This window comes from Chlorocebus sabaeus, chromosome 10 (assembly GCF_047675955.1).
Source record: "Chlorocebus sabaeus isolate Y175 chromosome 10, mChlSab1.0.hap1, whole genome shotgun sequence".
Lineage (NCBI taxonomy): Eukaryota > Metazoa > Chordata > Mammalia > Primates > Cercopithecidae > Chlorocebus > Chlorocebus sabaeus.
Window position 1 is genome coordinate 127,990,870 of NC_132913.1, and position 26,686 is coordinate 128,017,555.

Below are 26,686 nucleotides of genomic sequence, written 5' to 3' on the forward strand. Positions count from 1 at the left end.
ATCATTGAATTTTTTTTTCTTTTTGAGACAAAGTCTTGCTCTGTCACCCAGGCTAGAGTGCAGCAGCGTGATCTTGGCTCACTGCAACCTCCACCTCCCAGGTTCAAGTAATTCTCTTGCCTCAGCCTCCTCAGTAGCGGGGATTACAGGTTTGCACCACCATACACAGCTAATTTTTGTACTTTTAGTAGAGACAGGGTTTCACCATGCTGGCCAGGCTGGTCTCAAATGCCTGAGCTCAGGTGATCCATCCTCCTCGGCCTCCCAAAGTTCTGGGATTACAGGCGTGAGCCACCACACCTGGCCTGTATTATTGAATTTAACATGTGTGTCCTGTAAATAGCACATAGATGGATCTTCTGCTTTTGTCTAATGTGACAATCTCTGCCTCTTGTTTAATATATTCACATTTAATGTTATTAATGATATACCGTAGTTGGATTTACATTTGATATTTTGCATTTTGTTTTCTATATGTCTCCGAATTTTTCTGTTTCTTTATTCTTCCTTTACTGTTCTGCATCAAGTGGATTCTTTTTGTTATTATTATTATACTTTAGTTCTGGGGTACATGTGCAGAACGTGCAGGTTTGTTACCGAGGTATACACATGCCATGGTGGTTTGCTGCACCCATCAACCCGTCATCTACATTAGGTATTTCTCCCAATGCTGTTCCTCCCCTAGCCCCCTACCCACCAACAGGTCCCAGTGTGTGATTGTCCCCTCCCTGTGTCCATGTGTCCTCATTGTTCAACTCCCACTTAAGAGTGAAAACATATGGTGTTTGGTTTTCTGTTCCTGTGTTAGTTTGCTGAGAATGATGGTTTCCAGCTTCATCCGTATCTCTGCAAAGGACATGAACTCAGCCTTTTTATGGCTGCATAGTATTCCATGGTATATGTGCCACATTTTCTTTATCCAGTCTATCATTGATGGGCATTTGGATTGGTTCCAAGTCTTTGCTATGGTGAATAGTGCTGCACTAAACATATGTGTACATGTGTCTTTATAGTAGAATGATTTATAATCCTTTGAGTAGATACCCAGTAATGGGATTGCTGGGTCAAATGGTAGAGCTTGTACAGCCAAGACAATCCTAAACAAAAAGAACAAAGCTGGAGGCATCATGCTACCTGACTTCAAACTATACTACAAGGCTACAGTAACCAAAACAGCATGGTACTGGTACCAAAACAGATATATAGACTAATGGAACAGAACAGAGGCCTCAGAAATAATGCCACACATCTACAACCATCTGATGTTTGACAAACCTGACAAAAATAAGCAATGGGGGGAAGGGTTCCCTATTTAATAAATGGTGTTGGGAAAACTGGCTAGCCATATGCAGAAAACAGTCAGGACCCCTTCCTTACACCTTATACAAAAATTCACTCAAGATGGATTAAAGACTTAAATGTAAGAACTAAAACCATAAAAACCGCAGAAGAAAACCTAGGCAATACCATTCAGGACATAGGCATGGGCAAAGACTTCATGACTAAAAACACCAAAAGCAATGGCAACAAAAGCCAAAATTGACCAATGAGATCTAATTAAAATAAAGAGCTTCTGCACAGCAAAAGAAACTATCATCAGAATGAACAGTTAACCTACAGAATGGGAGAAAATTTTTGCAATCTATCCATCTGACAAAGGGCTAATATCCAGAATCTACAAAGAATATAAACAAATTTGCAAGAAGAAACCCCCTCCCCCTCAAAAAGTGGGCAAAGGATATGAACAGACACTTCCCAAAAGAAGACAATTTATGCAGCCAACAAACATGAAAAAAAGCTCATCATCACTGGTCATTAAAGAAATGCAAATCAAAACCACAATGAGATACCATCTCACGCCAGTTAGAATGGTGATCATTACAAGTCAGGAAATGGCCAGTCATGGTGGCTTACGCCTGTAATCGGCACTTTGGCAGGCCAAGGTGATGGATCACGAGGTCAGGAGATCGAGACCATCCTGGTTAACACAGTGAAACCCTGTCTCTACTAAAAACAAAAAAAATTAGCTGGGCATGGTAGCACGTGCCTGTAGTCCCAGCTACTCAGGAGGCTGAGACAGGAGGATGGCTTGAACCCGGGAGGTGGAGCTTGCTGTAAGCCGAGATCATGCCACTGCACTCCAGCCTGGGCAACAGAGCGAGACTCCATCTCAAAAAAAAAAAAAAGAACAAAAACAAAAAAAAAGCCAGGAAACAGCAGATGCTGGAGAGGATGTGGAGAAATAGGAACACTTTTACACTGTTGGTGGGAGTGTAAATTAGTTCAACCATTGTGGAAGACAGTGTGGTGATTCCTCAAGGATCTAGAACAAGCATATTATTTTTAATGTAATGTCTTAATTTATCTAATAATTTTGAACTGTATTTTTGAGTTCTTTACTTAGTGGTCGCATCAGCCTTTACCATATGAATCTTCTTTTTATTTTCTTTTCTTTTTGAGACAGGTTCTCACCTTGTCATCCAGGCTAAAGTACAGTGGCATGACCATGCCTCACTGCAGCCTCAACCTCCCAGGCGCCAGTGATCCTTCCACCTCAGCCACCTGAGTAGCTGTGACTACAGGCACATGCCACCATGTCAAGCTCGTTTTTTAAAAATTTCTTGTAGAGACAGGGTCTTGCCATGTTGCCCAAGTTGGTCTTAAATTCTTGGGCTCAAATGATCCTTCTGCCTCAGCCTCCCAAAGTGCTGGGATTATAGACATGAATCATCATGCCTGGCCTACCATATGAATCTTGACTGGTCATAATCAGCTTCAGACCTATACTAACAGCAGTGAGATATTAAAAAGTTATTCCTATATAGCTCTATTTCCTTTTCTGCCTTTTTGTGATATTATTACACATCTATAAAGGTTATAAATCCAACATTATAAGATTATTACTTTATATAATTTTATGTATTCTAAAGAAGCTGAGAGAAGAAAGGAGAAAACATACATATTTATAGCTTTAGTTATATTAAAATTATTTACCATTTCTGGATCTCCATTTCATCTTCTCAATTTGAGTTATCATTTAAAGTCGTTTCTTACCACAACAGAACTTTCCCCCTGCCCACTTCCTTTGTACTGTTATTGCGAAATATAATACATTTCTATATGTTACGGGCATATACACATATGCAACCACACATGCATGCACACACACATAATATATAAATTCAATGCATACATACATATATACAAATTGCTTACATATAAATTATTTTTAAATTGCTTTTACAGTCAACTAACAAAGAAGAAATATGCATTTATATTCTTCTTTACAATTAACTTTGCCAATGCTCTTTGTTCATGTGTATTTAATTCCCACCTTAAGTCACTTGCTTTCAAAATACTTTCAGTATTTATTTTAAGGGAAGGCTATAACAACCAATTCTCACAGGTTTCATCTGGGAATATGTCGATTTCACTTTCATGCTTGCAAGTTAACTTGCTGGACATAAGATTCTCAGTTAGCAGTTTAACTCTGAGCACTTTGTTTTTTGTTTGGTTACTTTCAATTTTCTTTAACTAGAGACTGGGTCTCACCATGTTGCCCAGGCTGGTCTCAATCTCCTGGGCTCAAACAGTCCTTCTGCCTCAGTCTCCCAAAATGCTGGTATTACAGGCATGAGAGCCACCATGTCCAGCCATCTTTGAGCATTTTGAATATGACATCCAACTGTCCTGAGTCTCCTCTAACAACCCTTCATTGCATCCTTTTATTATTATTATTTACACAAATTTGTGGAGCACATCAAAAGTTTTGTGACATGTATATACTGTCTAGTGATCAAGTTAGGGTATTCGGATGCCCATCACCTGAATAAAATACATTTTTGTTAAGTATAGTAATTCTACTCTGCTCTAAAACATTGACTTTATTTCTTCTATCTTACTGCATCTTTGTACCCTTTAAACCTCTTCTCTTCATCCTACCCACCCTTCCCAGTCTCTGTTATCTAGTTTTCCACTCTCTACCTCCATGTGTTCAAACTTTTTAGCTCCCACATAAAAGTGAGAACATACGATATTTGTCTTTTTGTGCCTGGCTTATTTCACTTAAGATACTAACCTCCAGTTCCACTTGTGTTGCTACAAATGACATGATTTAATTCTTGCCTATGTCTGAATAATATTCCATTGTGTATATATACCACGTTTTCTTTTTGTTGTTGTTGTTGTTGGTTTGTTTTTGAGATAGAGTCTCGCTCTGTCACCCAGGCTGGAGTGCAGTGGCACGATCTCGGTTCACTGCAATTTCTACCTCCTGGGCTCACGCCATTTTCCTGCCTCAGCCTCTCGAGTAGCTGGGACTACAGGCGCCCACCACCACGCCCAGCTAATTTTTTTGTATTTTTAGTAGAGACGGGGTTTCACCGTGTTAGCCAGATGGTCTTGATCTCCTGACCTCATGATCCACCCGCCTCAGCCTCCTAAAGTGCTGGGATTACAGGCGTGAGCCACCGCACCCAGCCACCACATTTTCTTTATCTATTTATTTGCTGATGAACATTTAGGTCAATTCCGTATCATAGCAATTGTGTATTGTGCTGCAATAAATAGGCAAGTGTAGATACTCCTTTGATATATTGATTTTTTCCCCTTTGGGTAGATAGTAGTGTGATTACTGGATCGAATGATAATACTATTTTTTTTTTGTAGAAATCTTCATACTGTTTTCCATAGTGCCTGTACTAGTTTACATTCCACCAGCAGCATATAAGAGTTCCCTTTCCTTGGCATCCTTTCTACCATCTGTTATTTTTCTGTCTTTTTAAAATAGCCATTCTGACTGATTTGCATTTCTCTGATTAGTGATGTTAAGCTATTCTTTTTTTGTTTTTTTAGGCATAAGATGAACAGATGAGCATTTTTTTCATCGCCCACTGGCTGTTTGTATGTCTTCTTTTGAGAAATGTCAATTCATGTCCCTTACTCAAGTTTAATAGGATTATTTTTTCCTGTTGAATTTTATGAGTTCCCTGTATATTCTGAATATTAGTCTCCTGTCAGGTAAATAGTTTGCAAATGTTTTCTCCATTCACCAGGTTCTCTCTTCACTATGTTGATTATTTCTTTCATTGTGCAGAAGCTCCTTAGTTTTATTAAATCCCATTTGTCTATTTTTGGTTTTGTTGCCTGTGTTTTTGAAGTCTTAGTCATACCTTCTTTGCCTAGATCAATGTCCAGGAGAATTTGCCCTAAATTTTGAGTATTTTTATAGTTTCAAGTCTTGTGTTTAAGTCTTTAGTCCATGTAGAGTCTTTTTTATATATGGTGAGAGATAAGGGTCCACTTTCATTCTTCTGCACGTGGCTATCCAATTTTCCCAGCACCATTTACTGAAGAAAGTGTGCTTTCCCCAATGTACGTTCTTATCAGCTTGGACAACGATCAGTTGGCTGTAAATATATGGCGTTATTTCTGGGTTCTTTATTCTGTTTCATTGGTCTATGTATCCATTTGTATATCAATACATGCTGTCTTGGTTACTATAGCTTTGTAGTATATTTTGAATCCAGGTAATGTGATGTCTCTAGCTTTGTTCTTTTTGTTCTGGATTGCTTTGGCTATTTGGGATCTTTTTTGGTGCTACATGAATTTTAGAATTGTTTTTTCTGTTTTTGTGAAGAATGGCACTGGTATTATGATAGGGATTGTATTGACTCTGTAGATTGCTTTTGGTGGTATGGTCATTTTCACGATATTAATTCTTCCAACCCATGAACATGGGATGTCTTTCCATGTTTTTGTGTGTCCTCTTCAATTTCTTTCATCAGTGTTTTATAGTTTTCCTCATGGACATCCTTCACCTTTTTGGTTAAATTTATTCCTAAGTATTTTTTGCAGCTATTGTGTGATTGCCTTCTTGATTTTGGTCTTGGCTAGGTCATTATTGGGGTATATAAATGCTAATGATTGTTTTGTCCTTTACTTTTGTAACCTGCAATTTTAATGAATTCATTTATGAAATCTAAGAGTGTTTTGGTGGTCTTTAGGTTTTTCTAGATATAGAATAATATCAGCAATGAGGGACAATTTCACTTGCGCTTTTCTAATGGGGATGCCTTTTATTTCTTTCCCTTGCCTGATTCCTCTGGCTAGGACTTCCAGTACTAGGTTGAATGGGAGTGGTGAAAGCGGGCAGCCTTATTACAGTTCTTACAGGAAAGGCTTTTAATTTTTTCCCATTATGATGATGTTAGCTGTGGACTTGTCATATACGGCCTTTATTATTTTAAAGTATATTCCTTCTGTGCCTAGTTTCTTAAGAGTTTTTATCAGCTGGGCATGGTGGCTCACACCTGCAATCCCAGCACTTTGGGTGGCCGAGGCAGGCAGATCACCTGAGGTCAGGAGTTCGAGACCAGCCTGGCCAACATGGTAAAACCCCGTCTCTACTAAAAATACAAAAGAAAAAAAATATAGCTGGGCTTGGTGGCAGGTGCCTGTAATCCCAGCTACTCTGGAAGCTGAGGCAGGAAGAATTGCTTGAACCTGGGAGGCAGAGGTTGCAGTGAGCTGAGATCATGCCACTGCACTCCAGCCTGGGCAACAGAGCAAGACTGTCTCAAAAAAAAAAAAAAGTTTTTATCATGAAGGCTTGTTGAGTTGTATCTAGCGTTTTTTCTGCATCTATTGAGATGGTTGTATGGTTTTTGTCCTTCATTCTGTTGATGTGATGTATCACATTTATTAATTTGCGTATGTTGAACTATCCTTGCATGCGAGGTATAAGCCTCACCTAATCTTCTGAAAGTGGTGTTGGATGTGGCTTGCTAGTACTGTATGGAGAATTTCTGCATCTAGATTAATCAGGAATATTGACCTGTAGATTTTCTGCTTGTGTCCTTGTCTGCTTTTGATATCAGGGTGACACTGGCCTGACAGAATGAGTTAGGGAGAATTCCCTCCTCAATTTTTTGGAATGGTTTCAGGAGGATTGGTATTAGTTCTTCTTTATATATTTGGTAGAATTCAGCTGTGAATCCATCTGGTCCTGGGTTTTTCCTTGTTGAGAGACTTTTTATTGCTGATTCAACCTTGCTACTCATTATTGGTCTGTTCAGGTTTTCTAGTTATTCCTCATTCCATCTTGGTAGACTGTATGTTTCCAGGAATTTATCCATTTCCTCTGGGTTTTCCAGTTTGTCATATAGTCTCTGATGATCTTTTGTATTTCTGTGGTATCAGTTGTAATATCTCCTTTTTCATTTCTGATTTTATTTACAGAGATTCATTTCTTCAAATAAGATATAAAAGGAGAAATTTATTCTCTCTTCTTGGTTAGTCTAGCTAGCAGTTTACTAATCTTGTTTCCAACTTTTTAAAGAATCAACTTTTTATTTCATTGATTCTCTGTATTTTTTCTCTATTTCATTTAGTTCTGCTCTGATCTTTATTTACTTTCTTCTTCTAATTTTGGATTTGATTTGTTCTTGCTTTTCTAGTTCCTTGAGGTGCACTGTTAGATTGTTAGTTTGTAATCTTTCTAATATTTTGCTGTAGGCATTTATTGCTATAAGCTTCCCCTCTTAGCCCTGTTTTTGCTGTATCCCACAGGTTTTGGTATATTGTGCTTCCATCTTCGTTTGTTTCAATACACTTTTTCATTTCCATCTTAATTTCTTCATTGATTCAATATTCATTCAAAAACATGTTTAATTTCTATGTTTGCAAAATTGTATACACATAGTTGTATATATTTGTATATAAATATGTGTATAGTATACATATTTGAATAGTATATGTATTTGTATAGTTTACAGAGTTCTTCTTGGCACAGACTTCTTATTTTAGTCCATAGTGGTCTGAGAAGATACCTGATATGATTTTGATTTTTTTAATTTGTTGAGATTTGTTTTGTTCTCTAACATATGGTCTATCCTGGAGGATGTTCCATGTGCTGATGAAAAGTATATTCTGCATTTGTTAGATAAAATGTTCTGTAAATGTCTGTGAGGCCCATTTGGTCTGATGTCCTGTTGCAATCCAATGTTTCTTTGTTTATCTTCTGTCTAGATAATCTGCCTAATGCTGAGAGTGTGGTATTGAAGACCCCCATTATTATTGTATTGCAGTATATATCTGCCTTTAGATTAGTAATATTTGCTTCATGAATCTGGGTGCTCCAGTGTTGGGTGCATATATATTTAGTGTTGTAATATCCTCTTGCTAGATTGATCCTTTTATCATTATATAATGACTGTCTTTTTTTTTTTTTTTTAACTCTTCATGACTAAAAGTCCATTTTATCTGATATAAGTATACCTAGTTACTCCTGCTCACTACTGGTTTATGTTTGCTTGGAATATCTTTTTTCATCCCTTTATTTCAGTCTATATGTCTTTAATGATAAGGTAAGTTTCTAGTAAGCAGAATCATTTTTGGATCATGGATCATTTTTAATCCACTTAGCTATTCTATCTTTTAAGAGGATACTTTAATTTGTTCATGTTCAAGGTTATTCTTGATACCTAAGGCTTTGTTCCCATCATGTTGTTTTCTGGTTGTTTCATATACTTCTTGTTCCTTTCTTATAGTTTGGCATTGTGCTTTGGTGGATTTCTATAGTGGTAGCATTTGAGTTCTTTCTCTTCCTCCTTTGTATAACTACTTTGCCAGTGACTTTTATACTTTGGTGTGTTTTCATAATGGTAAATGTTGTCCTTTAACTTCTATGTTTAGGACTCCCTTGAGCATTTGTAGAACTGGTCTAGTAGTAATGAATTACCTCAGCATTTGTTTGTCCAGGGGTGACTTTATTTGTCCTTCATTTATGAAAGATAATTTTGCTGGATATAGTATTCTTGGGTGACAGGGTTTTCTTCTTTCAGCATGTTGAATATACCATCCCATTCTCTTATGGCCTGTGAGGTTTCTGCTGATAAATCTGTTGGTCTTAAGGAATTTCCTTTATGGTTGACTAGACGCTTTTCTTTTGCTGCTTTTAAGATTTTCTTTGACTTTAGATGGTCTGACTATAATGTGCCATGCAGAAGATCTTTTATTGTTGTATCTTCCCGTGGTTCATTTGAACTTCCTTTATCTGAACGTCTATATCTCTTGCTAGACTTGAGAAGTTTTCATCTATTATTTCATTAAATTAGTTTTCTTTTTAAAAAAAAAAAACTATTTATTTTTAGAGATAGGTTCTGGCTGTGTCACCCAGGCTGGAGTACAGTGGCACAATCCTAGCCCACAATAACCTCAAACTCCTGGGCCCAGCCTCCCAAGCAGCTAGGACTATAGGTGCATGCCATGATACCCAGCTATTTTTTTTTTCTTTTTTGTAGAGATAGGCTCTTGCTATATTGCCCAGGGTGGTCTCAAATTCCTGGCCTCAAGCAATCTTCCCACCTTGGCCTCCCAAAGCACTGGTATTATAGGTGTAAGCCACCACACCTGGCCCTAATTCATTAGTACATTTTCTAATCCTTTGTTTCTTTGCCCTTAAGGATACCAATAATTTGCAAATTTACTTGCTTTATGTTGTCCTAAATATCATGAAGCCTTTGTTTATTTGTTTTTATTCTTTTATCTTTACTTTTGTTTGATTGGATTATTTCAAAAGACCTGTCTCAAGTTTTGAGATTTCCTCTGTCTCATCTAGTCTATTGTTGATGCTTTCAAATGTATTTTGTATTTCCTTCAATGAATTCTTCAGTTCCAGAATTTCTATTTGGTTATTTTTTAAAATGTCTCTTTGATAAATTTCTCATTCATATCCTTGTTTTTCTAATTTATTTGTATTGTTTGTTCAGTATTCTCTTCTATTTTAGATCCTTTAAAATAAATTATTTCGTTTTTTGTTTTTAGTTTTTTTTTTGAGACAGAGTCTCACTCTGCCGCCTAGACTGGTGTGCAGTAGCACCATCTCGGCTCACTGCAGCCTCTGCCTCCCGGGTTCATAATTTCTCCTGCCTCAGCCCCACGAGTGACTGGGATTACAGGCATGCACCACCACACCCAGCTAATTTTTGTACTTTAGTAGAGACAAGGTTTCACCATGTTGGCCAGGCTGGTCTGGAACTCCTGACCTCAAATGATCTGCCTGCCTCGGCCTCCCAGTGTTGGAATTACAGGCATGAGCCACCGCACGTGGCCTAAAAATCAGTATTTCAAATTCTTTATCTGGGATCTCAAAAATTTCTTTTTGGTGGCCGGGCGTGGTGGCTCACGCCTGTAATCCCAACACTTTGGGAGGCCAAGGCAGGCAGATCATCAGGTCAGGAATACAAGACCAGCCTGACCAACATGGTGAAACCCCATCTCTATTAAAAATACAAAAAAAAAAATAGCCAGGCATGGTGCTGCGCACCTGTAATCCCAGCTACTCAGGAGGCTGAGGCAGGAGAAACACTTGAACAGAGGAGGCAGAGGTTACAGTGGGCCGAGATTATGCCACTGAACTCCAGCCCACTTACATCCCTGTCTCAGATCACAGAAGTACTCACTTCCCAGCACCAGACACTGCCACCCAGGCCTTGCTCAGTTCCTAGCCCCTACTGTGGGAGCATACCTGGCTTGCTCCCGTCCCAGCAGTGACAACTTGAGTTTCCATAATACTCCATAGTCCCAGGGCCCGTGGGTCCCAGGACAGAATGTAGTTTTCCAGAGGCTAGTTTTGAAAATGGTGACTTGCTGAGGCCACTTAGGTCCCAGAAAGGGTGTGGAACCCAGTGCAACCTTCCTTCCTGGAGCTCTTCCATCCCACAGTCTCCTGGAAGCTTCCTGTATTAGCTTCAAGGGTTGGGAGGGTCAAGGGATTGTCCTGCCAGGACTGCATGATTCCATGGTGAGGAAGTGGGCCACTGGAAATCTACTACTCACCTCTTCCCTACACTGGGAATTCACTCCTGGTGCCCAGCCGAACCCAGTCAGAGGCTGCCTCTCCTCCTCCTCCCCCACTTTTGGTGTCCCCTGTCACTTCTCTGTTGAGTTCCAGCATTCTCTCTTGGATAAAGTACTTGGAGTGTGACTGTCTATACACTGCTCTGGTTCTACTAAGTGGAGAAACTGGGCATGAAATGCTTCTTATTAGCCATCTTGACCATCCCCCAACCAATTTCTTCTGATGAGATGCCGGCTAGCTGTTAATCTTACTGGGATTTCCTTGTAAGTTTTGAGTTATTTTTTTCTTGCTGCTTTTAATGTTTTCTCCTTGTCTTTGGCTTTCAGTATTTTAACTCTGTCTGTTTTACGAATCTCCGTTTTATCCTACTTGAAACTCCATTAAGCTTCCTAGATACATAAATTATTTTTAAATACATTTAGAAAGTTTTTATCCATCATGTCTCCAAACATTTTTCCTGCTCCTCTCTCTCTCACCTCTGCTTCCGGTCCTCTAATTATATACATACTGGTGTGCTTGATGGTGTCCACTTTCCCCTGATGATCTCTTCATTTCTCATCATTCTTTTTTTCTCTCTTGTTGGTCTCCCACTTTTCTCTGAGGACCTGTTCATTTTCCTTCATTCTTCTCCCTCGGGGCTGGATATTACTATCTGTTTGTTTATTTGGTTCATGACCAGCTGGGTTAATTGTGTGAAATCCATTTCTCTCCTGCAGTATAAAGCTTCTGATGTTCCTTCTCATGGAAGGCAGCCTTGGGTTTGTCCACAGTGACCCTAAGGTGACAGTGGTTTGGACAAGGATCTCTTTGACTGTCTCCTTCCATGACCATACGCTCCTGTTTAGTTCTGATAATTGCTGGCTGACTGTTCATAATTTGCAACAGTGCCCTGGGTATAAATGGCTTCCTAGGCTGATCCAATTAGATCAGAGCTCATTGAAGGGATAGTTCCCAAGGTCAGTATTCAAGATTTGTTCTGACCACAGGAGGGCTCTTCCCAGCTATCTTTCCTCATTTTTCTCTGGCATACTTTATAGGTAATACAAACTATAGTATATAATTGCTGGCAGATGATAGTTTCACCTGTATTTCCAGTGAGTTTACCAATCTTCTTGATATTGCTCATCATCACCTCCAGTAATTCTTAGTGCATCACCTCCTGGCCATCTTGGAAGCTGAGCATAAGAATGGAGCCACCACCTCCTGGCCATCTTGGAGGCACACTAAGTCTGGAGCAATAGGAACTTAGCCTCAGCAACAGGTAGCTGGGGGCAGGATGAGAATTACTGACAACCATGCCCCCTTCTACTGGTGTTCTTGGCTGTACCCGTCTGGAAAAGAGTTTCTGCCTCCCTGAGCTGTGAGAGTGAAAAGGAAGGTAGATCTTGGTTTAATACCACAGACATTCTGTTCTTACTGAGTTTTAAAAGATTTTATTGAATAAATGTTTCTCTGTGTGCTCTTTAGATCAGTCCTTGGGGTGTGTGAGACTTGTTACGACCACAAGAAGGGTTCTCCTGTCTCTCTTTTCTTAGTTTTCTCTAGCAATTAGCCATTCTATAGTTTAGTCTGTATCTCCAGTGAATTTACCAATCTCCTTCCAATTGCCTCTCAACATTAGGCTTGAAGTTGTCTTTGCTCTGTTAAAAATGAAGTCGGTTTCTTTGCGATGAGGTGTGAAGCTCACTGTTTTAAGGTGTGTCTCTCCCCTGGGCAGAATCGCTGAGCCAAGGCTCTGGAGCTGGGGGTTGGGACAATGGGATACTTCTCCATAAGTGACACCCCCATTTTAGGACCTAATCTCTGATGGACAGGAGGAGGCCGTAGACGTGGGTCTCCTCAACTTGCCTCTCCCTGCCTGGTCCTCCGCCCATGGGCCAGTACAAGCCTGATTAGAACTCCAGTGTCCTCAGGGGTGTCATGCCCAAGGCAGAGCCTATATCCCCCAAGTGGAGCTCTACACAAACGGAGGCCTCACCCTGCAGGCACCCTGGCCATGAAGTAGCCTCAGCAAAGGTGCATCCATGTGTACTGGTGGGCGAGCCAGGTGGGGGGAAGTTTACGTTTGTGTCGAGGGGAGGTTAGTATGTGTGTGGGGGGCACATATTATGGGAGTGGCTTGTGGCTGTGTGCATGTGTGAGACATGGGAGGCAGGGGATGACCTGGTATGTAAGTGAGGGCCGGGGTTGGGTGGGGCAGGTGTTAGGGTGGGGTGGGGGTTATGCGAGGGTGGGCACATGTGTGACAGTACCTAAGTGAGTTTGGGAGGTGGGTGTGGGGTGTCCATGTGTGTGTCTAGATGTATGCAGACCGTGGTTGGGTGGGATGCGGGGAAGCAGTGTGCTGTGTGGGTGGGGACAGGCATGTGTGTGGGTAGGTGTGCAGATAACTGTGGGGGTGGGGCTGAGGGATTTCAGGGCATACACGCTGGGGAGTGTGCAAGTATGTGGGTGGGCATGTGGCTGGTAAATATTTGTGGGGACATAAGCATGCGATGTGGTTTGGATGTGTCCCCTCCAAATCTCATGTTGAACTGCGGGCCCCCTGTGGGAGGTGGGCCTGGTAGGAGGTGACCAGATCGTGGGGATGGACCTCTCATGAGTAGCTTAGTGCCATCCCCTTGGGTATGAGTGAGTTCTCAGTTAGTTTACATGAGAGCTGGGAGTTTAGAAGAGCCTGGGACACCCCTGCCTTCTCTCTCTCCCTCCCTCTCTCGCCATGTGATGGACAGGCTTCCCTTCACCCTCCACCGGGAGTGGAAGCTCCCTGAGGTCTCCCCAGAAGCAGATGCTGGTACTGTACTTCCTGTGCAGCCTGCAGAACCACAAGCCTATTAAACCTCTTCTCTAATTACCCGGCCTCAGACGTTCCTTTACAACGCAAACGGACTAACAGCATGTGGAAGTGTGTGGGGCGGAGCACTGTGTACTGGGAAGGCATCTGGGGGGTTGCTCAGTGGGGGACTGTGTGGGACTGAGGACTCAGAGTGGAGGGTGGGATCAGCAGCTTCGTGTGTGTGTGCGCACACACGTTAACACATGACAGGTTTTTATGTGAGGAGAGGATGGGTGTGGGTGTCAGTGTGTATGGATGTGTAAGTGGGTCTGTGTGTGTAAGGTACACATAAGTAGGTAAACGTGGGGGTGAGAACATGAGGGGGTATGTGGGCGTGGGGGTGAGTAGGTGGGTGGGGATGTGGGGGTGGGGAGTGAGTATGTGGGAGGGGGGTGACCAGGTGGGTGGGGGTGGGTATGTGGGTGTGGGTACATGGGGGAGTAGACATCAGTAGATGGATGGTACGTTTGTGGGGTGGGTGCATGTGTGGAGCTGGGGACATGTGGCAGTGTGCAGGACACACCCTGTAGGGGTGTGACCATGCAGGGAAGCACCACCCCAGGCCTCGGGCCCACATGCTCTGGACTGGGTGGACTGGAACTCCCTACAGGGCTCCCGCAGCAGTGCCTAGTCCTCTCCTGGGCGTGGGGCCCCTCTGACCTGGGCCCTGGCCCTAGGTCACCAACTCCACTTCCCAGGGGAACCTCCCCAGTCCAGACCCCTCTTCTCAATCTCTCCTGCACGAGCTCCTTGGAGGATATGACACAAAGGGGCTGGGCCAAGCCAAGCTGACGAGCCCAGCCCGAGGAAGGCTCCTCCAGAGCCCCAGGGGGTCCAGATCTCCAGGGATCACAGCCCGAGGCATGAGGCCGGAACGCTGCCCCCTGGAGCAGAGCAGAACAGGGCCCACTGCTCACCTCTCTTACACAGGTACAGCCACGTGGGGTCCCACTGGCTCTCCTTGGCAAAGACAGCCTGCCGTAGCTGCAAGCCCATGTACTCCAGGAGCCGCTTCCGTGCCAGGAACGTCTCGCGCTCCGCTGGCATCAGCGTATGGAAGGGGCAGTGGGCAATCTTCCGGTCCTGCACACAGCGCCAGGGTCACCACAGGGTCCCGGGCTCGCCCCTCACTGCGGGGGTGACTCTGGGTGATCAAGGGCCCCTCTCGGCTCTTATGATGTATAACTGAGGATGAACCCTGACAGACATACAAAGCTGGGAGCACACACAGCTGCACCTGGCATGAGCTCGGCACTTCGGGGGGGTTGCCTCTGCAGCCAAGGGGCTGCTCTGGGGGAGGCACTAGCAACCTTGAGCCCAGCTTTGCCCCAGAGGAGCTAATGCCCCAGCCGGGGGTCCTGCACATGACCCACACTCCCCCTCCTTCCTCACAGGAGGCTCACCACCTACCTGGAAGAATCTGAAATAGCCATAGTCCACAGCTGTGCCCACCGCCACCTTTTCCCCCTGTCTGAGCGTCACGGGCTTCAGGATGTCGGCCCCGTGATCGATGAGTCGGTCAATCTGTGGAGAACAGAACCAGGTCAAACGCGCAAGGACACCCTGGCTACTGGGAGCAGTGAAGACCGCCTGAGAAGGGCCATGGTCACCTGCAGTCCCCACCGAGGCCACCCTTGCAGGTGTGCAGCAGTGCCCAGGAGACAAACGGGGAGAGGGAGACGGAGATGGGGCTGACCTCATGGACAAGGAGTTGGGGCTGAGCCTCGCCTAATGATGTCACAGTGAAGTCAAGGCTAGGCCACGCCTCGGGGAGTCCTCCCTGGCGCCCGACTCGCAGCACCATAGAATCAATGGAGTCTGTGAAGTCTGTTACAGTCCTGCTCCCCTCAGGCTGTCAGTGACATGAGGGCAGACACCAGGCAGCTCTTGTTCTTCATCAGATCCCAACACGCCATGGGGGTGCTCAACAAGACAGCGAGTGCACGTGTATGCTTGTATTTGGTGTGTGCGGGGCGGGGGGCCAGTGCGTGGGCATGCATGGGTATGTGTATGTGTGTTCATGGCTGGGTGGGTGTGAGTGCGCCTGCATGTAGGTATGTGGATGTGTGTGGATGTGTGTGTGTGCATGTGTGGGGCTAGTGGGTGAGTGTGTGTGGATATATGCATGCATGTTCATAGGTGGGTAGGAGTGTGCCTGCATGCATTAGGTGTGCAGTGTGGGTGTGTGCGCCTGCATGTGTGTCTGTGCATGAGTGGGGGCTAGTGTGTGTGCATGCATGAGTAAGGGCACACATGTATGTCTGAGTCTGTGTGCATGTGTGCCTGACTCGTGGCAAACATACGACAGCAATGGTCTCTGGCTCAACAGGTACAACAATCCCATCCAAAGCAAGGACCATCTAAAGAGGCTGCCCCTCCTGACATGGGAGGAGGCAAGTTCTATCGGGGGCCTGGCAGGCTCAGGGCAGCCCGTGTGAGTGAATGAAAACCAGGCCATCATCTGTGGAAGGCTCACTGCTGTGTGCATGGGGGCCTTGCTAGCCAAGTGCAAGCAGGGCCATGATTCGGTGAAACACAACTCCCCCAGCGAGATCCCCACTCTCTGTGACATGCATAACACACATTCCACACAAACACAGCAACCCTGCTTTCTCAGCAACACACGAGAACAATGCCCTGGGCATGGCACCAGGCACAGTGCGGGACGGCGGAGCAGCCAATGCCACCAACACCAGTGGCCAGCCTGGCCTGAACGGCTGACTCCCTGGCGCATGGGGGCATGGGTGGAGTTTATACACAGATTCCTCAAGGCCAAGTGAGGCCAGGCAAGGCATACGCCAGGCACAGGAGGCGGCTGTTTCCCACTGCTCCCGAGGATAGAGCCACCCAGATCCACCCATGACACCCCCGTCTTCTTGACTCTCCTTCCTGCTGAAACCATGATAACATGCCGAAAACCCCATGAGTCAGTTCCCTGCTGGACATGCATCCGAGGTCCCCCCACCTCATCAAATCTTTTTCAGGAAAAGCGGGCAGATGGTGGGTGAGCGAGGGCTGCCACAGGTGCTTGGTGATGGACAGGTGGGTGGACCATGGATCGACCCTTCCCTGCCCAATGTTGCTGGGGGACTTGCCAGCCCACCCCCATCCCCCAAGTGGTGTCTTTGTAGGGGACCCAGGCCTCAGTCAGTCCTGGCACTGGGACAGCTTCTCTGGACAGCTCTGCCTGGGTAGTGATGCAGCTACGCTACCCCTCCCCGCCCCTGGGCTCCCAGGACTGGCCACTCGGCAGCAGCTGGGATTCACCCCTTAGTCTCACCCTGCTGGGCACCTTCTCCCCTCTGGCCAAACATCATTCCTGGGAACTTCTGCATCCCCACAGCTCCCATGTCTCCACAGACCCCTCCACACTGACCCCAACCCCTGGGAGTCACTGGGGACAACCAGCCCCAGCAGGGTGTGCAGGGTGGCCTGGGGCTTTCTCAAGCCAGGTCCCATGTACTCACCCCTTCCTCTCCCGCCATAGCCCCTCCCCACCTGCTGACCTGCCTGTCTCTCACCAGGAGGCCCTGGCTGCCCATGGTGACTGCCTCACCCGCGGTGAGAACTGAGATACACTCTGCTGTCACTGTGCCAAACCATTCCCTCGCCAACGCTCCCCTCCAGACCCTCACCTCCCAAGCACCCCCATCTGAACTTTGACATTACTGTCTCTACCTCACCCCCCAGGCACTCTGCCCCACCTCCACGGCACAACGACCCCATTCCCCTGCTGAGGCTCCCCAGGCATGCCCTTGGCTGCAGCTGGATAACCTCGCCCCTCCATCCCCGGAGCCCGCCTCTCCAGTGGCCCTGTCCTCCATGCCTCTTCAGACCCCAGCAGCATCAGCACACTCCAGGAACCAGCCCTGCCCAGGGGGCTCCGCCTCTGAGACCACAACCCCTGCTGAACAGCACCGGGAGGGAAGGCTGGGACCTTTCCGGGAAGAGGAAGGGGCGGCCTGAAGCGGACCGGCCCGGCGTGTGCCTCTGAGGAGTCTGTCAGGATCAGTGGGCTTGAACACGGATCCTTCAGTCGGACTTGCTCTGCTCTCAAATTAAGGAAATTTGGGGCCTCATATCTAAGCAGAGTCTGCCCAGTGAGAGGAGCTAGAAATGTTCGTGAGAACAGGATTTTGTCCCCCGGAGGCCACAGAAAAGACAGTGAGGGAGGGACTTTCTAAAGGTCCCCTGGCTGATGAAAGCTCCTTTCTGCAACGGTTTTTCTCCAAACACTGCTAACCCATGTTCTGGCAGCCCCTTCCTTGGCCGTTCAAAGACAAATGTGGAACCCATGCCTGGTGCTGCAGCCATCCACATGCCGGGGCCTGGGGAGTCCGGGGGGCCCGGAACTCGAGCTTCACGCATTCATTTACGGGACAATCTTTAGAAAGTTTAGTATGAGAATATTCAGGAGGCCTGGTGACCCCAGACCCTCAACAAGCTCCACCTCAGGCCTGTGCGTCCCACGTGCTCACCACGGGCCAAGGCCAAGAACAGCAGCCAAGGAGAAAGGAGAGGAAGACTGAAAACGCCGAAGCCGTGTGTGGTGGGTTCGCTTGGGTCCCCTAAAAAGGTAAGTTGAAGTCCTAACCCCCGGGATCTGTGAACATAACTTTATTTGGACACAGGGTCGTTGCAGATGATCAAAGTAACATGAGGTCCTTAGGGTGGTAGGTGGTCCAATATGACCATTGTCTTTTGAGAAGGGATGTTTGGCTGCAGAGACAGACATGCATGCAGGAGAACGCCATGAGCTGAGGAGGGCAGAGGTGGCCAGCCAGCCCCCAGAAGCCACGGCGAGGTCTACAGCAGGGTCTACACCAGGGTCGCAACCCTGCAACACCGCGACCGTGGCCTCCACCCTCCAGGACCAGAGCCAGCTCACTTCTGTGGCTTAAGCCGCCCAGGCTGTGGTCTGCTACAGCAGCCACAGGAGCGCTAGAGGAAGAGCCCCTGAAACAAGGTTCTGCCACAGCCTGACCAGCAAGACGTGGTGGGAGATGGAGGCGTCGCCAGGACCTAGGCAGCCCAGGCCTCTGGCAGAAGGGTCCTGCAGCACCATTGTTTACGTACACCTCCCAAGCCAGGGCACCCCTAGGGTTTCAGGGACTCCATGGACTCAGGTCCTGCAGCACCATTGTTTACATACACCCCACAAGCCAGGGCACCCCTAGGGTTTCGGGAACTCCATGGACTCAGATCCCAAGAAAGCATAATAAGAGAAAAGTACCAGATTTTCCAGGAGGCTACGGAAAAGTATTTCTGAAAGTTCCTAGCTGAAACTATAAAACTCTTAGAAGAAAACATAGGAAGAATCTTCATGACATTGAATTTGGCAATGATTTCTTGGCTATGACACCAAAGGTAAAGGCAACAAAAGAAAAAATAGACAAGCTGGACTTCATGAAAATTAAAAACTTTTGTGTATCAAAATATTTGTAAATTACATACTCGATAAGGGATTAACATCTAGAATATATAGAAATGTCCTAAAACTCAACAATAATAATAAAGATTCAAAAATTGCCGAAGAAGTTGAATAGACATTTCTCCAAATAAGATACATAAATGGCCAACAAGCACATGAAAGACGTTCAACATCACTCATCATTAGGGAAATACATATCAAAACCACAATGAGAAGGCTGGCGGGGGTGACTTCCACCTGTAATCCCAGCACTTTGGGAGGCCAAGACAGATGGATCGCTTAAGGCCAGGAGTTTGAGACCAGTCTGGCCAACATGGCAAAACCCCATCTCTACTAAAAATACAAAAATTGGCTGGGTGTGGTGGTGGGCGCCTGTAATTCCAGCAAGAATCTTGAACCCAGGAGGTGGAGGCTACAGTGAGCCGAGATCACATCACTGCACTCCTGCCTGGGCGACAGAGTGAGACTCTGTTTAAAAAACAAACAAAATACCGCCCCGCATCCATTAGGATGGCAACTATCAAAAAAACAGAAAATAGCAAGTATTGGTGATCATCTGGAGTGACTGGAACCCTGTCCACTGTTGGTGAGAACATGAAACAGTGCAGCTGCCGTGGACACAGTATGGAGGTTCTTCAAAACATTAAACATATGGCTGGGGGCGGTGGCTCAGGCCTGTAATCTCAGCACTTTGGGAGGCCGAGGTGGGCGGATCACTTCAGGTCAGGAGTTCAAAGATCAGCCTGACCAACATGGTGAAATCCCGTCTCTACTAAAAATATAAAAATTAGCTGGGTGTGGTGGCGCACACCTGTAATCCCAGCTACTCAGGAGGCTGAGGCAGGAGGACTGCTTGGACCTGAGAGGCGGAGTTCACAGTGAGCTGAGATCACACCTCTGCACTCTAGCCTGGGCGACAGAGTGAGACTTGGACTCAAAAAAAAAAAAAAAAAAAAAATTAAACATAGAATGATTATACCATAGGACCCAGCCATCCCACTTCCAGGCAAGTTCCCAGAAGAACTGAAAGTGGGCTCTTGAAGAGAAGCGTGTCCATTAGTGCCACTAGCGGCATTCCTCACAACAGCTCAAACATGGAAGCAGCCCAAATGTCCATCAACAGAGAAACGGAGAAGCCAGATGTCGTCCATGCATCCTGGGGGGTGTCACTCAGCCGTGAAAAGAAAGGAAATCCTGACACCAGCTACCCCATAGATGAACCTTCAGGACAGGGTGCTGAGTGAAACCAGTCACAAAAAGAACAAGTACTGTGTGCTTCCATGTATGTGGGGCGTTTCACGTTCACAGACAGAAAGTAGAATGGCCAGAGGCTGGGGGTGGGGAATGGGAGCGAGTGTGGAATGGAGACAGAGGCTTCGTTTCGCAAGATGAAGCAGCTCTGGAAAGGGAGGGTGATGACGGCTGCACAGCAATGAGAACAGACTTACCGCGACATGCACACCTGCAGTGGTTAAGATGGTAAACTTCATGTTATAGGGATGTTACCGTAATGTTTTTGAAAGGCAAAACATTATAGGTATGTTACCATAATGTTTTTTGGCCAACAAAAAATAAAAATGAAAAAAGATTTTTTCCATAACCAACCTGATAAATCCTCAAGGCAAGCTGCAAATGAAGGGGTGTTCCCTACTTTGGTAAAGGACGGCTACCGGAAATGTACAGAAGGCACCGCAGAAACGGTCCCGCGGCATCAGGAACACGCTGGGATGCTGTCACTCAAGTGGAACCTGGCTCAGGCAATGAGGAAAAGGGAAACAGATTTAAAATACTGGAAAGGGGCCAGGCGCGGTGGCTCACGCCTGTAATCCCAGCACTTTGGGAGGCCAAAGCGGACGGATTACCCGAGGTCAGGAGTTAGAGACCAGCCTGGCCAACATGGTGAAACCCCATCTCTACTAAAAATACAAAAATTAGCTGGACGTGGTGGCACACGCCTGTAATCCCAGCTACTTGGGAGGCTGAGGCAGGAGAATTGCTTGAACCTGAGAGGCAGAGGTTGCAGTGAGCCGAGATCGCACCACTGCACTCCAGCCTGGGTGACAAGAGCGAAACTCCGTCTAAAGAAAAAAAAAAAAAAAATTCGAAAGGAAGAGACAAATTCAAAGGAATCAGTTGGAGAACTCTTAAACTAACAGAAATTCAGTCCATTAAACAGACTACAGGACCCTGATAGAAGTCACCCTAGGAAGAGGTAAGAGAATCCACATAGAGATAACAAAAGCGAATCAAATTCTGCCCTATTAGTGTTTTTACAACTGGCTGATGGCATACAGATGATAAAAAATATTTTTATATTTTACAAATAAAAAATAGGGGGCACTGGGGACCCCCTAACCCCTGACAAAGTGCTGGGAGCCCCCTAACCCCAGATGAGGTACTGCGGAGCCCCCTGACCTCGGACGAGGCGCTGGGGAGCCCCCAATCCTGGACGAGGCACTGGGAGCCCCCAACCCTGGACAAAGTGCTATTCCGTATGTTCAAGACACATCTTCCAATCAGCGTCCACACACAACAACGCTGCCCCCTGAGCTGCCTCCGTCTCGTGTCCTTTTCCTGTTCACTCAGACTTAGATGAACAAGAGACTGGTCATCAATCCTGGGCCCCATGAAGCTCAGAAAGCACATCGGGGCCCCTCCCAGGCCCCAGGTCCAGAAATGGTGCCGACTATCCACACATACAGTTTCATTCCATCCTCTGCCGCCTACGGAAAGCTGACCACGGCGTCCCTGCATAGTCTATCCCAGACAGAACGGGGTCTTAGGAAGGAGGACAGGAGCCTTAAAATCAGATCTGGAAACAGCATCTCAAGATAAGAATCTCAGTTCTTTAAAGCTACCCTTTTGTGGCGTCAAACCACCTTCCAGACACCCCCTCTTCCAGACGCCTAAGTCTCGCACCCGCTTCCAGACACGAGTCTCGCCCCCGCTTCCAGACGCCTGAGTCTCACCCCCCTCCTGCTTCCCCCTTTCTCCCTCAGACAGGTAAGAACCAAAGTGCGTATCAAGATGGACTGAGGAGAGCAAGCTCGTGGTTGGTGCCCACACCACGCGCAGGATGGGCTGGCACAGGCAGAGGGCAGAGGGCAGCAGGCAGCAGGCCACAGAGGGAGGCCCTGCCTGAGCTGAAGCCACCGAGAGTTCCCGGAGCCACGTGGGAGGGACACTCAAGGGACGTGCCTAGGGCTCAGGACAGGTGACTCCAGCGCGGGCAGGACTTCCCGAATGTGAGCTTCCACCCAAGAAAACCGCTCCCTGTGGCCGGGGACAACGCCGCACACCCCCGCCCAGCAGCCGTGTGGACCACTGAGAAAGCCAGGATTGTGCAGCTGGACCACGGTGAGGCCTATTTGTATCCTGAATCCTGTTTTCACTGAGACAAAGTTCAGGGAACCTTTCTGTCTGGTCTGTTGAGTGGATCTGCCACTTCATATTTTTTTAAGGCCTGTAAAATATTAAAAGCAGACAACATTTTGTCTTTTCTCCACTATTTAGGCCACCAAGGCTTGGAGAACACAGAACAAATGATCCACTGCCGGTCAGGAATGAGAGTCAGGCAGAGAAGTCCATGAGGGCCCCACTCCCAGAGCCCCTGTTCCCCATGCTCAGGGCCAGCCCACCTCACACTCCTCCCTCCCCCCACCCAGGACCACCCACCCTCCCGTCCCCCTCACCAGGGCCACCCAGCCCTCACACCCCTCACCAAGGTCACCCACCCTCACACCCCTACCACCCAGGACCACCCCAACCTCCCGTCCCCCTCACCAGGGCCACCCCACCCTCAAATCCCCTCACCAAGGTCACCCACCCTCACACCCCTACCACCCAGGGCCACCCCAACCTCCCTCCCCCCTCACCAGGACCATCCCCCCCCACCCCGCCCTCACCAGGGCCAGCCTGTCATCCACGCTCCTCTGGTGCTCATAGGTCAGGTCACAGGCAATACACAGGGCGCTGCCCAAGCCTTTGGTCAGGGGCAGGTTGGGGTCTGCTCCGTGGGTCAGGAGCTCCTTCACAACCTGGACATACACAGACAGGCTCATCAGTGGCCACCATGTCACCTCCCCTGACAGTGGGGAAGTCCCCAGAGCTGGGCCACTCCAGAACTAACCCCTGAAAGCAGGAGCTTCACGGAGGCCACTGCTGGCCCTTCCCATAGATCCTTCCCACGGTGGGTCCCACTGTTGGCCTGTCCCACAGAGGATGACGCTGGGCGGGGAGGGGTCCCATGTCTGGTCTGTTAGGGAGGAGCTGGAACTCCACCCAGGTGGGCCGGTTCCAGCACCTTCTCTGTCCCCTGACATAATGGGGACTCTCCAGCGTGGTCCCAGCTCCCACCTTGCTCTCCAGCCCTGGACAGAGCCAAGCCCAGGGGCCAGTGCCCCCAGCACAGGGTTAGGGGCACATCTGCCTGGTGCCCAGGCTGTCTGCCTCTGCCCCGGAACACCAGTGTCACTGTGACCACTCGGCCAGATGCAGAATGAGGCACACCTCCCTTCTCCCTACTGTGCCCAGCCACCAGCTCAGATCCCACCGAGGAAGGACAGCCGTGGCCAGACACGGGGCCTTAAGTGTTTGGCTCCCACAAGCTTCTGCCCCTCAGAACAAAGCTCTCTTCCCTCCACACCCTTGCCTCTAACAGGACCTAGCCCTGAGCTAGGACCCCACATGACTTATTGAATGGATGTCTCTGTGCAGGACAGAAGGAAGCAGGGAGCAGAGATGCTGGCCTCTGCAGAAGCACCTGGAAGCCCCATTCTACATCAGCTTTTACAAATTCTATGAATGCCTTCAGCATTTGCAGACCTCTGCTGAAATGTCACCTCATCTGAGTAGCACTTCATGCCACTCTGCTAATGTAGCCTATCTTCCCGTCATTCTCCATCCCCTCACTAAGCTTTATTTTCTTCATAATACTCGTCATTTCCTGAAATTGTGTTACATACTAGTTTATGGTCTGGCTCCTCCAACTAGAATATAGGATCCTTGAGAGCAGAGACTTTAATTCAACACCTAGTGCTTAGAATGGTGCCTGTCAGGTACAAAGCAGATGCTCAGTAAATAACAGTTACATGACAGATGGATGAATGGATGAATGGGTGGATGGTAGATCCTTCCATCTGGGTGAATGAAGGATGATGATGTCTAGGTAGGTGGGTGGGTGGATGGATGGATGGATAAATAGATGAATGAATGGATGGGTGAACGGTTGAGTGGATGGATGAGTGGATAGGTAGTTGGGTTGATACATGAGTGATTGGTTAAAAGGATGGATGTATAGATGGATGGATGAGATGATGAATAAGTGGAATAATGGATGAATGGATGAGTGGAGGGTAGATGGACAGGTGAGTAGATGGATAAGTGGATGAGAAGTTGGGTGAATAGATGGATGGATGAATGGAAGAATGGGTGGATGGGTAGACAGGTGAGTGGAAGAGTGAGTGGATGGGTAGTTGGATGGATAGATGGATGGATAGATGGATGGATGGATGGATGGACAAACGGCCAACAACTTCAAATCCCGATGACTGGCGGGGTGGGCATTAGAGATGGAAACACATAGGTGCTCAGGTCTGTGGGTGCAGAACATGCTCACCAGGTCATTCCCACTGGCAATGGACAGGGAGAGCGGGGAGTGGCCACTCCATAGCAGGTTAGGATTTGCTCTGTGGGATAGAAGGAGCTGGACTACGTCCCTGGCACACTGGTTGGGGAGAAAGGCAGAAGCATGACAGGTTAGAGAGGCACCCCCACCCCTAAGGAGCACCTAACAGTAGTTATGAATTTAAATGCCATGAAATCAATGTAGTCACTCAACGGCACTTCCTCCCAACCATTACCTTGCCTGGCATAAGGTGTTCAAAACTGTGGATGGAAGGATGGATGGATAGGTGAATGGATGGGGAGGTGGATGGAGCTTCAAATGGAGAAGATATTTTCTAAGCATTCATCATTTCCAAATGAAAACTAGGAGGATATTGATGCATAAGTTGATTTAAAGTTTGCTTGAAAGGACAAGGGACAGTCCGGACCACATGACCATGTGGCAGGTCCTGGCATACAGCAGGTGTGACTGGAGAAGCACCTCCTCCTCCAGGGCTCAGTGACCACAGAGGACGGCCTGAGTGTAAAGAGCCCCACCCTCGGCTGGTGGAGCACTCTCTGCACCAGGAGGGCAGCCCCGTCCATGCCCTCCCTGCCTCCTGCCCTCCTCCCCGATCCATGCCCTCCCCGCCTCCCTGACTCTTCCCCTATCCCTGCCCTCTCTGCCTCCCTGCCCTCCTCTCCCGTCCCTGTCCTCCCTTCCTCTGTCTCCCTGCTCTCCTTCCCCATTCTTGCCCTCCCTGCCCCCTTGCTTCCCTGCCCGCCTCCCCCCATCCTTTCCCTCCCTGCCCTCCTCCCCAACCCATGCCCTCCCTGCCTCCCTGCTCTCCCCACTGGTCTTGCCCTCCCTGCCTCCCTGCCCTCCTCCCCCCATCCTTGCCCTCCCTGCCTCCCTACCTTCTGCCTTCCTCCCCCAGCCTTTCCCTCCCTGCCTCCTGCCCTCCTCCCCCATCCCTGCCCTCCCACCTCCCTGACTCCTCCCCGGGAACCCCTCTGCTTTCCTTTCCATTCTCCCATCCTTGCTCCCCTGTCAGAATGTCCCATTGTGCAACCCTCAGCTGCTCCCTTCTCTTCCTCGTCTTCTCTCAGAAGTGTTCACTAGGACCTGACCTCTGCGACTTCTCCTCCCCCACTGCAAGGACTCTTCTCTGGCCCAGCTCCCTCTCCCAGTGCTCTGCTGGGACTGTGGCCCTCAGATGTGGCAGACCCCATGTCTGGCTGGCCCAACCACCACGCACACTCCCCTTTCCCGCAGCCTTGCTGGCCAGGCCAAGGAGGTACCCGCAGAAGTCTGCTGAGGGGCTCCTGGGAAAGTGACCCCCTGTCCCCTCCCTTCTGGGATACAGATGTGATGGCTGGACTGCTGCAGCCATCATGCCCACAGCACTGAAGTTCCACCTGCTGGTCTGTCACAACGACAGTGCCACATTCAGTGTCTCCTTTTATTTCCCCAAAACTTTCCCAAACTGTCATCAGGACACAAGTGTGCGAGCAGAAGGCCCTGTGTTCACTGCCCAGGCCTTGTCCTTCACGGCGGGGGTCTTGACCAGCTGCCTTCTCGAAGCCTCACTGTTCATTCCTAACGTGGGTTCCTGCCAACCCCTCAGGCAGTCCAGTCAGGGCAGAGCACCTGGCCCCAAGAAGACCCCCAATAGACCTGCTCCTTCTCCCCACCCTCCAAGGAGGCTCTGACCAGACAGGGGTGTTCTGAAGCAGGCAGGCCTGTCAGTGCCCCCACCTCCCTGTCTGCCCATCCCCTTCCCAGTGTTACCCACATGCCCACTCGCACACATGGCACTCCTGCACACTCATCCTCATGCTCATGTCAGGACCTCACAAGTTACCACCTTGCCGAAGGCCCAGGATCATTCATTTCATTTGTAAGTGGGTAAACTGAGACACGGTGTGCCATGTGCTCCGTGGCCAACTGGCT

At 47.8% G+C, this 26,686-nt stretch overlaps 1 protein-coding gene across 6 annotated transcripts in view; it reads right to left on the minus strand.

Moving 5' to 3' along the window:
- The window catches only part of ANKMY1 (ankyrin repeat and MYND domain containing 1), a 93,951-nt gene that overhangs the window by 22,678 nt on the left and 44,587 nt on the right, over positions 1-26,686 (minus strand). For all 6 annotated transcript variants that reach the window (XM_038001286.2, XM_007966890.3, XM_007966888.3 and 3 more), the window contains 4 exons: positions 24,746-24,853; positions 23,034-23,165; positions 15,108-15,221; positions 14,615-14,780 (listed from right to left, as the gene is read on the minus strand). In XM_038001286.2, the coding sequence (XP_037857214.2) occupies positions 14,615-14,780; positions 15,108-15,221; positions 23,034-23,165; positions 24,746-24,853 (520 nt within the window). The remainder of the gene's footprint in view (positions 1-14,614; positions 14,781-15,107; positions 15,222-23,033; positions 23,166-24,745; positions 24,854-26,686) is intronic.